General features: G+C 37.4%; 1 protein-coding gene and 1 pseudogene across 1 annotated transcript; both read right to left on the bottom strand.

Annotated features, from left to right (window-relative positions):
* Positions 1–629: 629 nt before the first annotated feature.
* Positions 630–1,557, bottom strand: LOC113305864. Its single transcript, XM_026554857.1, has 3 exons — positions 1,229–1,557; positions 1,048–1,125; positions 630–702 (listed from the first exon to the last, which is right to left on the bottom strand). Exons 1-3 carry the CDS (start codon positions 1,555–1,557, stop codon positions 630–632), a joined length of 480 nt encoding a protein of 159 aa, XP_026410642.1.
* Positions 1,558–1,600: 43 nt separating this feature from the next.
* On the bottom strand, positions 1,601–9,468 carry LOC113302365 (annotated as a pseudogene).
* Positions 9,469–13,871: the final 4,403 nt, after the last annotated feature.

The following is a 13,871-nucleotide window of genomic DNA, read 5'->3' as shown; positions in this document are numbered from 1 at the left end:
CTTACCAGGCAATTTACTAGGACTTTCGTGGACCTTCACTGCTTCCCAGGAGAAAGTTGAGGAAATCAAGGTAGAACATTGGACATAATAATATTTCAGAGTTTTCCAGGGCCTTGTTGAGATAATTTGCATATGCGGAATGCAGCAATGCACATTGTGAAGTTACCAATAACGGTCAAAGCCGCTTGAAGAGCTACCAAAATCTACAAGTCACGGAAAATAATCAAGTTATTCGATACACATATGTCATGCATAAGAAACTGCAGGACAATTTCGAAATAAGAACTACAAATTCTGATTAAACAAAAGGTATGTTTTGATGTGGTTTTGAAATAGAAATATTTTGCATGTTGCGGACAACATATAGATGGCAATGTTTCAATTTCATACACTTAAATCTGAAGAATCTGAACCCGAACAATATTATCGCATAAAAATAGAGTAGTTAACAGTGTGCACATAGAAATTTAAAAGTTAGCTGAGGCACTTCGATTCTAAGGTAGGGTAAAGCACATACACAAAGCCACATTATGTAATACCATATAATGGCAAGAGTGTTTTGGTCGAAACATTGAGTTATATACAGATATGCATAAAGTAAGAGTTGACATGCAAAAGGATAAATCTTCTTACACTGAGAGACTCGAAGTTATAGAAGAAATGCCATGTGCACGCGCAAAACGCACCTCCAAGAAGGGGTACCTGAACTAGTTGGAAAACAACATATCAGAATAATTTTTAATATAGATGTTATCATTATAAAACATGGAGTCGTAAAACAACCAACACTGATTTAAAGCAGCTCAATTTGTTTCCAAATACTGGGTTAGTTATCAACAAAACCATCTCAAACATTACCTACAAGCAATTTGTAAATAGAAACAGAAATGCCACTATAATGATGATTACATTATGATGATATATTGCTCAATAAAGCCAAGTAGAACAATAACAATTTCTGATGAAATATATCAATGCTGCAATGCAACTTTAGAATACCAAGAAAGAGCAATGATAACTAGATTTCTAGGGGTAAGAATCACTTACCATACCCAGGAGAGACCCTTCCAAGATTCAAAACCAGATTTCTCCCCATATTGCCAAACCAATATCTTTGCTGTTATCCTTTTTTACAAGACAATCAATTTTGAAATTTCAAAAAACTGCAATAATAAATCAAAATTGAACTATAGTTTTCAAGAATAGAGAAAGAGAGAGAGAGGGTTACCATTCAACAACACTGGAGACATGGATAGCCCAAGTTGGAAGAGAAAGAGCATTTTGAGGTTCATTCAGTTGCAGAGAAGAAAAAGTATCCATCACAGAGGGGAATTCAACAGCAGAGGCACTCTGGTTAGTAGCAATTACAAGAGCTATAGCAAACCCAGCACCCAGAAATCCTCTTGAAAGAAACTGTTGGTAGAGATTCTGAGAAGTTTTATAACTGATTGATTTTTGGAGTTTTTGGTTCAGCAATTGCGGAAGCCGAATTACATTGGCGATTTTTGGAACTAGTGAATTACCAGGAGGCTCCAATGTTATGATTGTTGAAACCATTTAATGAAAAAAAAATTTTGTTGATTATTTCTTATTTAGAATGTTGTTGCAATAAACATTTGATTCTCATTATTCTGGTTACATGGTTCTTGGACCTTTTAAGCACTTGTGAGTATTGTTACTGAAAATCACCCAACTAGAAAGTTTTTTTACTTCTCTTGGACTTCAAAACTGCTCTCATATACCCGAACAGTACTACTGAGATTGTTAACACTTCTGCTCGCATGCACCTAGTATACAAACTACAAAATGACCACCTTATGAATCATCAGGTACTTGAATAGAGGAATTGTTTTTTGTTCCACAGTTGACTATATCAGGGACCAACCATTAAGTTGGTACGTTTTTAGAAAAATGCCAACTGACAAGACTAGTCTCTCTCCAGTAAAACATCCGGATGGAGATTGGAGACTATAATAATTGTCAGGGCCTTGGCATCTTTCACAATTTCATTTCTTTGCAGAGGCTAGTTAAGTCAGGGAGAATCCTCCTTTATTGTGATATCTTAGAATCTGATCTCCCGCTAAGTTCTTCAATAAAACAGATGGGTCCTCCGCACCGCCGTGCTGCAAGAACTTAGTTCGAATACTGGATCCTGTCGTCAGTGACAGTGGATCCTCCATGCATACTTCTTCCCATATAGTTGCGGCAAAGCACTTGGCATACAGATAACTATAATAACCTGCAAAACAAAAAAGAAACAAACGAATAATGGCTTCTGTTACTAGCTGGGAGAGAGAGGGAGTCACAGTTGTGTCTTCTCTTTCACAATAGGCAATTAATTATACTGGATCTAAGTAGCTTATATTTCATTGATCCAAAAGAAAGTTCATCCCATACCTGCTCCGTAGTTTAGAAGGTGATTGAACCTTGTATGCCAATGAGTGCCTTCGACATGATTCCAACTCGTGTATTGCCGTTTCAAATCCGCAACAACCGCCATTGTATCTCCAGATGATGATGGCTGCTCCCCAAATAAAGTTTGGTCGATCAACGCGTACAAAACCTAGGAGGCAGGAGAAAAAACAGCAACATCATTCTTATATGCTACTTCTAGATAACTTCTCAGAGAAAGCATACAAAATATGTTTTGGTTATCGAAGTCAGTATATATCTGCGTGCGTAAAAGTGTCAATACTACTTCTAGAAACTTTTTAGGAATCATTATTTCCTTCTTAGTCTCTAACTAGTTGTTAACTCGTTGTCAAGTCCATATAGAGAGGCATAAGTTTTTAGTGATCATGTCAATAATAATCAATCGATAAGTATTATATAGAAACAATCTAATCAATAGAATGTATCTATTCTAACTACAGTTTGTTTATCCATCCATTTGCACTTTTATAAGCTTCTATCAAGTTAGCTTTATATTGATCAAAAATGTTGTGCAGCATTCACCAAGGTTTTTTCTGTAAAAGTGTATGCTATTCTTTGATAAAATTTCATAGGTTGTAACAGAAACTGTATAAATTTAATTAGACATGGAGCAAAGATTAGGCAAAAACCTGATGCTGAAGCTCAATTGGTTACATGTGGAGCTAAAATTTCATAGGTAGACTATAGAAAAGTTGATCAGAGATGGAGATAAGGTTTCTAGAAATAAACCTGACGCTGAAGATCAGTTGCAGCAAACATCTTTCTAGCACCTTTCATAGATTCAACCAGTTTCTCAGGAATAACTTCACCAGTAGAATAATGCTTAGCAAATGTCTTCAGAACCCGGTAATCCCATGCATAGTACCTAACAAAGAGAAATGAAAGTAAAAGTATGAAAAGATTAGAAACGCCTTCCAGCCTAGGCCTCGAGAATTTTAAAAATTTTGAATCTATCACGATGAACTTGGTTTTTTTTTTTTTTTTTTTTTAAGAAAAGTTAAAGAGAAACTTGAAGCTTCGCGAAATTAGTTGTGTGTACACAAAACTTAGACGCAAAAGGCGATATGCTTGATGACTTTCTTTGACTTCTTATGCTTTTTGAAAATGAAAAACACACCAAAAACAATAACAATGACAAAAAAAAAAACTTGCACGATCATTTGACATTACCTTTCCACACAATTTAACAGATATAATGATGGTCCCAACTCCTAAGAGCTTATACTTACTCGAAAAGATGTGAAGGTGTTTCTGCCAAATCAAGAGCCACTCTAGTTCCTGAAAAGTGTTGGTAATCCTACAAATTTAAATGACAGCTATGTCAGAAGAGCACAAAAAGGTCAGACAGTGTAAGCTTAAGATTCGGAGGAGTAGAGAGGGAAGGACTACCGTTCTAGAAAGTAAGGAATGGAGAGCATGACCAAATTCATGAAAGAGAGTTTCAACTTCCCAGTGGTCAAGTCTGGCAACTGATGAACCTGTGGAGCCTTGAAATTGCACACAAGAGCTACAACCTACATTATTTTGATGGAAAAAATGAGTATAAGTAACATGTTAAACCCAATAAACCTGAAAGCTCAAACAGTTAAAGACGAACATTAACCAGTTAATCTATGAATTCATTTCTAAATTCATCTCCAAAGGACACATGTCAATTAAGGGCTATTTTGGAGGCAAAGCCCACATCTACTTGAAGAATTTCAGTGACGAACGTGTAGTGTAACTGTGTGTTTTTAGGTAATTTTCTAGAAGCGAAAAATGTGAAATAAGGATGTTGAATTGCGAGAGATTGACCATGCTGCCTAAGCCAATGGCAGTTCAGGGTTTGTTCAATCGGGAAAGGAGTTGGTTTGCAGGAAGGGGAAGCAATAGGAAAGTTAGAATACACTCGTGCAGTTATGACGTTATGTCCTTCTTCTGTAAAATTGTTGGATTGTAAATGTCAACCAAAAAATCTATTAATAGAAGAAAGTACTGTTACCCCTTGGTCACATAGTGGTAGTTGCGGCTGCAACTCCCCACAGTATTTCGTGATTGTAGTGGGTAGTTCGTGTACTCGATAATCCTACAATTGTGGCACTATTAGTAAATTCACTTTCCTCCCATTATGAAAATGGCGTTGTAGGCAGTCATCGATCCACCAAATCAAAACCCACCCCGAGGGGTAACTGTGCTTTCTCATATAAATAGGTTTTTGGATCGACATTCACAACAATCTTACCCAAGGACAGTACTCTCTCTTTCCTCAATTTCCCTCCCCATCAAACCAATCACTTCGTCTCTTAAGACTAAGCAAACCCTAAATCATCTGCTTGACTTGGCTAGGCTTTGGAGTCAATCGCTCACAACTAAACATCTCTGTTTTTCATTTCCTCATTAGCAGAGAACTAGCCTATAACACTGTGCCATATCATTATAAATAATCAAGTTGTATATATGATTCTAACTTCTAAGAACAACAAGCGGGTCCAATTTGAGAATGATATACAGGAAAATGAAACTCGGAATCTCGTGGAGAACTAAAAGGTGACTTGTTGTTTGCACCACTTTTGTTATAATAGAGTATCATCATTATCATACTTCCCCCATTTCCCTTGGGGAGTTTCACGAGTCAACAAGAAAACAAGATTTAACTAGTCAGTGGAAGGTATGTGACTAAACCTGCACCTTGGATTAAGAAATATATCATGCAATGAAAAAAGCAAGAAATTCAAATTGATTCCAAAACGACTGTGATATTGAAATACAAATTTAAACCTATCACCTGTAGGTTAAATGTTACTCTATATGACCCTGCATGAGCTAAAAGAAAATTCTCTGTAGCCTTCTTCTAAGGCCATGCTAAAAAGTAGAGAGGCCATTTCAACGCAAAACTGTGTCTGCAGGATTGCCTATATATAGTAATAACTGATACGGATAATTATTATTTTAAAACAGCAATTAGATGAATTAGAAAAAGGAATAAAGGGCTGGAGACATACAGGAAGTTGGTATTCTGTCTCTGATATTCGACGCGCACCTTTAATGGCAAAATGTGCACAGCCTGGGAATTTTCCCTTCCTCGAGTACAAATCAAGGTAAATATACCCCAAATCACCCTGTGTTTATAAGTGTAAGCCTTACAATGTTAATAGAGCACGGTCGGCAAAGTAACAAAAAACTACATAAGAAGGTCCCATTTGGATAATCACATATCTGTGTGGCTACTAACTAACAAAATAACACTGGTTGGATGAGTGAAGTAGCTGAACCACCATGCTACTAGTGCAACAGAGGATTTCATACAGGATACAGCTGGGTAAAGAAAACAAAAGATAAACAAAAACATGGTTGACAGCTTGGCCCATAATGAAAACTGGCACTAAATCAAAACTTGGTTATACTTCTTGATTTACCACAAGCATTATTTCTTAGATATAACTCTTATGAAAGATTACAAAGAAGCTGAGTTAAAAGGGCCACAAACTGAGAAATCTAATCTTCAAGATCATGCAACAGTAGTTGAAAAAATTGATAACAATAGAGCTGCATATTTAGGGAGAAATAAAAAGCTCAGTTACCTCTTCCGGATGATGAAGAGCCATTTTTAGCACATCACGATGCCATGATTCTCTGGGTGCTAGAGGGACGCTGTAGAAAGTTGCACCAAACAATGACTGAACGAGCATTTTCAAACCTTCTATGCACTGTGATAAGGTAAAGTATGCTGATATGGCCTGCTCAGGAAGAAAACAAAAATACTTCAGAAACTCCATGAAAATTAAAAATAATGCATGATTTTAGGTTGCCATTAATTATGGAAATCCAACCGAAATAACCTGCATCAAGTCATCAACTACCAAACAGATAGAATTCACAGAAATGTGAAAGCTTACTGAGGAATCTAAGTTGTACGCAGAAGATTTCATCATCCCTGTGAAATAGGCCTCATCCCAAGGCTCCAGTACTCCATTATTATAATCAGATCTTTCTCTCTTAAAATCTCTAATTTTGTTGAATTCCTATAATGAAAGGCATCGTAATAAAATATAAAAAATACGACAGAGTTATCCAGAAAGAAAAACTGATACAGCCTGCAGCTAATAAGGATGCCTGGTAAAGACAATTACCTTGTCCGCTTTAGGCCTAACAAGCTCGGCCATTTCAACCAAAAAAGACTTGATAACCTCTGGTGATGAAGACAGGTTTTGATGAACCGCATATTCCGCATACGTTTTATGGTCTAATATCTATATACATCATTGAGAAGGTCAGATAATGGTTGCAACATCAATAAAAGCAAACAAACAAACAAAAATGGACGCACAGACACACATCAGGCTAGCTTTTATTTCCATAGAGTATATCATGTGTTTATATTTCATCTATTTTCCATGCTTCGGGTTTTTCTTTCCATATTAGTTCCGGTTAAAAGTCTGTTATGTATAGTAACGTTGACGACCAGAAAAAGTACGAAGTGGCAGATCTTCTGAGAGAGACTTCATGGTGAAAATCTTTCAAGTATACATCGGCAGGGTTCCATCTTCCACCCCTAGAAAAGAATATGAAACACCACTTCCAAGCATTGTAATTTACCTCATTGTGTGGGATGACTCCCCTGAGAAAAATTATACTAACTACCAACATTTAATTAGTTGGTGTACAATGTGTGGAAGAAAGTTGGTTATATTTCTACAACTTATCGGTGTCAAAGTGCCAGTTGGTTTTCATGGATCTATTTGGTAATGTCTTGTTGATCCTACATAGTTACGAATTGATACGATGTTGAAGAATGCACTAAGTGTGAAGAGAGATGACCTGTGCAAGGTCATGACGAGCAGTTATCAGCTTATCAAGGAGAGCAAGGTTCGCATGTGGAGTAGAATTTCCTCGAATGTACGACTGCTTTCTAACCTGGAAAACAATCACACCTGATCAATACATAGGCATGTATAGGTTTTAAGGCTTGGTTAATAGAGGCTCAAAAAACCAAATAGATCTAATTCATGGATTTAAGCAAATCCAGCCAAAACTCCACAAGATAGTTTGGGAGTCCCTGTTTTTCTGGCTACTACCGGCCCTGCATGTTGGTCAGACCAAATGTCTCATACAAACAGCAATCGAAGACATCCAACCTATAAGCTACCTCTTCATCTGAAGCCCATTGCAGTACAGAAGACAAAGTGCCCTGGTCGGTGCTTATTCGAAAACCCTTTTCTTTTGATGCAGAGTAAATGGGCCTGAGGAGATGTTGGATACGCTTCGGAATACGTGAACCTGGAAAGATGTCTACAAAACCTGGATCGTTTATAATATTTTCATTGAACCTGACAAACCACAAAGGACAAGAGATTTACTCAGAATCGATAAAAAAGAATGTCTCCCTTTCCCAAAAAAGAAAAGAAAAGAAAAGAAAAGAAACAAGCACTATTGATTTGACTACGAGCAGAAAATACTAAAACTCAATATCCTGTTCACAAAAACTCCCAGATGACCTTGTTCACAGTAATGGTATAGCTGGACAGAGACTAAGATTGAAATTAACATACATCATATATAAAATACTGATGAAAAGTGATGTTCAATAAAGATAAGATACTCGCAAATATACTTGGGATCAAACAGCGTAGAAATCTCAATACGTTTAAATACTTGGGGTTTAGCTACCACTTCTCTAATTGTTATTATGATTGGATAGATTGAGCAAAATAAGATATACTTACTGTCTACAAATCTGAGCAATTTCGATATTTAGCTGATTAACTCGCTCCAACTTGTCTGTGAAATGAAAGCGGGAGTTACAAAAAAAGAGAAATTGATTTGTCTATAAAGTGAAGAAAATAATAACCCATGACACAAATAATAAATTACCAGCAGGAAGATGGATTCCTCCCTTCTCAAAATCAACACGTAATGAATGGGCTGCCCTCTGAGCTTCTTTTGTATCCAGACTACCTTGCTCTGCCTTTAATACCGCATTGTATAGGCAATGATTTGTATTCAGAAACTGTAAGGAAAGTCCAGCATAAAAAGCTTTTGTTATTGTCCTTGCACATCATACATCATCAACGCCTAACTATGTATATTTACTTCGAATGACTAAAACTCCAAGAGATATAAGCTACATGACTTTGCGCACAATGGAACACATAGAAAAGAAGAAAAATTCCATTGTTTACTTATAGGATCCTCCTTCGGAATTGAGAATACGGGTGCAAATTGCATTGAGAATCCAATGCAGAACAAACAAAAACTCAAAACAGCATAATTAAATAGACAACAGTCACCTCACATGTAGATATTCATGAATTCTCATAGTCGCCTTATTAGCTTCCTCCACATATTCTCTATAATAAAAAAATGTAAAAGAGAAGAGCTTTCAGTAAACCCACAAAAGTTAAACAACAATCATCATTTACTCAAACTATCAAGTTACCTATCGGGATGAGTATTCCGACAAAGTTCTGCTGAATCCACTACAGAGCATACCTAATAAGTACCAGAGTATGAGTACTCAATCAATATCAGTACAATTAAGTACACAAATCAATCAATTCATTGAGCAAAACCTTACCGTATCTGATATCTCATCCATGGATCGAATAATCTCAACATTAGAAGGCGATTCTGATATATAAGAGACCAATTCTCCTGACCTAATATTCAAATTCAAATAAATTTACATAACAAAAAATAAAATATTGCATTTTTTATGTCCAATAGAAGGCATACCTTTCAATAGCTTCATCAACAAAGCGACGAAAACCCTTAGCAGATTTTAAGATTTTGAATCCATAAAGACCACTATCTTCATTCTGAGAAGTTATAGAGGTAAAGGAAGAATCTTTACTAGTGTAAGTAGTGATGAATTTAAGGGAGATGATATGTTTAGAATGAAGTATGGATGAAGTTCTACGATTGATTAGGGCAATCATCGTTATTTGTTAGGATCAATCTGAAGTTATTAGTTACTAATGTGGGAGAAAAATTCCCGCCACCGATGAAGGGATTTAGATTTTGAGAAGATGAAGAAGAGAAAACTACAGAGGAAGCCAAACTTATTAAGCCAAGCCGCCGAGGAATTTGAGAATTTTTACTAAAATAAAGTAAGTTTTTGTATAAGCAAATGGTGTTGGATTTAAGCCACCCACCGGCCACCAGACTTTTACTAGGGTAAGGTCAAGATTGTTGACGCATCCCGCGCTGTATCGATATCCGTAGATTTCTGGGGATACATATCAGATATTCCATTTAAGGTATCTTTGTTGACGAGCAAAAATGATTCGCTGGTTTTTTTAGGAAAAGTGGAGTGTTATGCGACATGCGGATCCTCAATTGAGCAAATTGCCTAAACCTTTAACAAATGCTCTAAACGGGAGTGCTTTGAGTTCGAGAGATCAATTTGTATGACTCCAGCCTAAACCAAGAAAATGGTCGTTCCAGAGTCAATTCGGTCACAAAGAGGGATGAGCGTCGATCTATAGAAGGGAAGTTGAGAATTGTGTGAGATCAATGAGACTTTTGCAAGTTTGATGAACTGTTAGTGAATTCTGATCAGATTGATTAAGTTATATTCAGTAATGTTCGACTGAGATCCGTTAAATTGAGTTAAGTTGTGTTCATATAATTTATCAAGTCATAGATTGATGAACATATTTATATTGAGGAACTAGTCAACACATTGATCTTCAGTTAGTGTGACGGTTGCTGAGGAGTGGAAGAATGTGGCAGTGAGAAATCGTGGTTGAACCAGTTCCACATTGCGCGGGAGACTTGGTTGATTGTCCATCCACCACTTTGCTAACTCCTCCAACTGCTTGCACGACTTACTCACCTTACTTACTCACATTTATCATCGTGGATGTATTGTTACAGCGCACATGTTGTAGGCCGTCAGACTAAAACCCTAATGAGTATCCCCCCATGTGACATAATTGATGTCTCATGAACGTAGAGTCTGCAAGGCATGCGTGTATTTAATTGGTCAGTTGTTGACTTGTCCAGACCATGAGTCTTAGCCTTGATGAGTTGATCATAACGGATGAACGTGATATGCTATGTGACTCATGGATTAAGCATAAGGTGTCTGCTGGGACGTCGAGCCTGATGAATTGTGACATATTATTGTGCCAGCTGAGGCAGCAATATAATGATACTCGGATGACTTGGATTGACGACGGTCTAATGAGATTGGTCGATCAATGGACCTATTCTGATATGTCAAATATTTGACATGAATTCATATATTGCCGAGTTATGTAGAGTATTCATTCCTGATCTAATATGTCATGAATTGTCGAATGAAAAGTATGAATTAAAGAATTAGTAAGTGCTGGACTCATGGTCGTCCAATAAAATATTGGATGGTCGGCCGAGTGGATGGCTTTCCAATATCATGTTGCTTCTTGAACAATCGAGCAACAAAAATATTGGTAGCAGTACCGAAAATTAAAATATTGATAGCTGGATCAATATGGAAATTATTAATATTTATCAGAATTATCATATGTCTGAAATCCTAATTTTGGAGAAACTTGGATCCAAGAGATGGAGAGTTATCCAATGTGGGTAGATATATCGACCAACCAATGGATATGAGGACCGACCATTGGTGGTGAAGAGAACGGCTGAGCGGTGTGTGGAGGATTGTCCAACTGGTGGAAAAGGATTCACCAAAATATGGAGGATTATCCTAGGTATGAAGGATTATCCAAGTGGAGGATTATCCAAAAATATGGATTAAGGAATATGGGACCTACTGGCCATGGTGGCCAAGAGACCATCCATGCCCGTCCATGGTGGTGCACGGGCCACCATGTCGACGTGCATCCATTCCTGAGAATTTAGGTATTTTTGTTGGATACTTATGCAATATTTTGTATTTTCAGAAGAGTTTGATCTCGACTCTTCTGAAAATATTTATACTTATGCGAAACTCTCAATTTTCGCATGAATGAGCAAGTAGGGTTTTGCTCATGCGTCCAAAATTTTTAGAATAAGAGAACAAGTTATTGCTCTGAGAGGTTATGAGAAAGATGGTCGTATCTTGGAAAATAGATGACCTATTTATAGCTGGATTCTCTAATCTCAAGTCGGTGAAAATAAGGATTGCTTTCCGTGCCCTACGGAATAATTCTCCCGTCCCTTCAAGAATAGGGATAAACTAGGTTGAGTTTATCTCATTATTCCACCGTTTTTATTCTCTTCCGCGGTGAGAAATAAGCAGGATATTTCTCACACGTGTCGTAAACCGCCAGACCAAAACCCTAATTGATATCCCTCCATTTGTGTGAATATGAGTCAGCCTTTGTGATGAAGTGTTTGAGAGAGAAATATTCTCTTTAGCCGAGTTGGCCAAGATAGAGAGATATTCTCTTATTTGTGAGAATGACTAGGATGAGTCACGTGAAAAGGAATGGAATTCCTTAGGAATCGTGTTCAGAGTGCGAGAGGAGATGAAGCTGACCTCCCTCTTTCCATGGCCGGTCACACATGCCATGTGAAAACCATATTATTGTTTGTAGGTCCCTTTGTTGATCATGCGGTGCTCAGGAGAGCCTATCCACGTTTTTGAATAACCACGTATAATTCAGGCGCAATTTACTAGCCGTGAGTGTAATTGAAAGGATGAGAAATAGGCTTGAGCACTAGGTAAGGCGTGTTCCTATCATGTGAATCTATCCGAGATTTTGAACAGAGATTCGAATCTCTTCGAGATTTTGTGTTGTTGCTCTCTACAAATGTTATAAAAGCCCCACTGCAGGGACGACCATTACTCCTATATACGGCTTCGAGTGATGCAGCAATTGGCGACTTACTCGCTCAAGAGGGTGATGATGGGATCGAACACCCAGTTTACTACATCAGTCGTATATTGAAAGAGGTAGAGATAAGATATCCGAAGGTAGAAAAGACGTGTCTATCCCTGGTGTTCACTATCCAAAATCTCAGACACTATTTATTGGCAAATAAGGTCACGCTTGTTACCAAAACAGATCCCATAATATTTCTATTAGCAAAACCGGTTCTCTCTGAAGGACGGCTCGATGGTTGTTACAAATGTCTGAATTCGATATCGATTGCATTAATCTGAAGGCAATAAAAGGGACAAAGCATTTCCAGGAATTATGGAAACCGAATCCGGAATATATTGCATATCTTTAGAATATTTTCGGTTTTGGAAATTCCTTGGTGTCCAAACTTCATTGGTCTGTAAATATGAAAGTTTGCATTTTGAGCAAACTAATCCTCATACAGCAAGAACTATCTCACTTTTGCTGGTACTGGTGAAGTCATCTATTCAGAGAGGAGAGTAACCTAATTGGGCGAAATCTCTTACGGTCGCTCAGTTTAAAGTCTTTTTTGGGATTGAGAAGCTCTATTAATACCGTTGGTGGGAAACTAGATAATTGCAGTTTATCTTTTGTTTTTGATTAATTTGATTGACTAACAGTGGTTGAACTTTGATTGCACCTAGTTTGTTTATGCTTGAGAATCTTCTCTTCTGATATAAGATTCACTCAAACTAGATCGAAGTTTCTACGGGGATCTTTAGACTGTTTGTAGATCTAAAGAGGTCTTGTGATAATCCAATGTTAACAGACTCCATTTTGTGCGTGATTGATCACATGAGATTCAAGTTGATTGTGTGCAAGTGTTTATTGAAGATTTAAGAAGATTAGAAGCCAAAGAAAATCTTCGGAGAGATTTTTAGTCCATACAATTTTTATGCATCATGTCGTGAAAGATTGTCGTCATTGCTCTTTGGTAAGTGGCTCCCGCATTCTTAAGTCCAAAAGGCATGACGGTGTAATAAAAATTCCCAACTGGAGTGCCGAACGCAGTCTTTTCGGCATCTCCCTCGAACATTTTTATTTGATTATATCCACTATAGCCGTCCATAAAGAGAACATGGCATGTTCGCTAGTGAAATCCACCAACATGTCGATATTTGGTAATGGAAAATCATCTTTCGGGCAGCATTTATTTAGATCCCGGAAATCCACACAACACCTTATCTGCCCATTTTTCTTCTTGACCGGTACAACATTCGCTAACCAGGTAGGATGTTGGATAGGTTTGATAAACCCGACGGTGAGAAGCTTTTGTACTTCAATTTTTATTTGTTCTTTTACTTCATGTCTGAAGTGCCTTGGATGCTGCTTCACTGGTTTAGATCCAGGAATTATATGAAGATGATGTGTTACCAATTTTTCGTCCAGCCCTGGCATTTCTTCATAAGTCTAAGCAAAAATATCTTGGTATTCCTTGATCAAAGCTACCAATAATATATGTTCTTTTGGTGATAGGGACGCACTGTAGGTATAGGTCTGGGAGACTCCTCAGTTCCGACGTTTACCATTTCAAGAGTATCTGTTGTGGACGTCGTACTATCTTGCAGTTGGGGAGGTGCTTCCTGGATCTCGTCTTCCTCTAGAGTATGGAGTTGGTCAAGGAAT

The sequence above is a fragment of the Papaver somniferum genome, chromosome 8 (assembly GCF_003573695.1).
Source record: "Papaver somniferum cultivar HN1 chromosome 8, ASM357369v1, whole genome shotgun sequence".
In the NCBI taxonomy this organism is placed as follows: domain Eukaryota; kingdom Viridiplantae; phylum Streptophyta; class Magnoliopsida; order Ranunculales; family Papaveraceae; genus Papaver; species Papaver somniferum.
This window is presented reverse-complemented; position numbering and strand designations above follow the sequence as displayed.

Excerpts from the sequence above, each read along its gene's own strand:
- LOC113305864 (XM_026554857.1), bottom strand. The coding sequence starts at position 1,557 with ATGGTTTCAACAATCATAACATTGGAGCCTCCTGGTAATTCACTAGTT. Across the intron at positions 1,126-1,228 it reads GTCTCCAGTGTTGTTGAATG|GATAACAGCAAAGATATTGG; the intron begins GTAACCCTCTCT and ends CTTGTAAAAAAG. Across the intron at positions 703-1,047 it reads AAGGGTCTCTCCTGGGTATG|GTACCCCTTCTTGGAGGTGC; the intron begins GTAAGTGATTCT and ends CAACTAGTTCAG.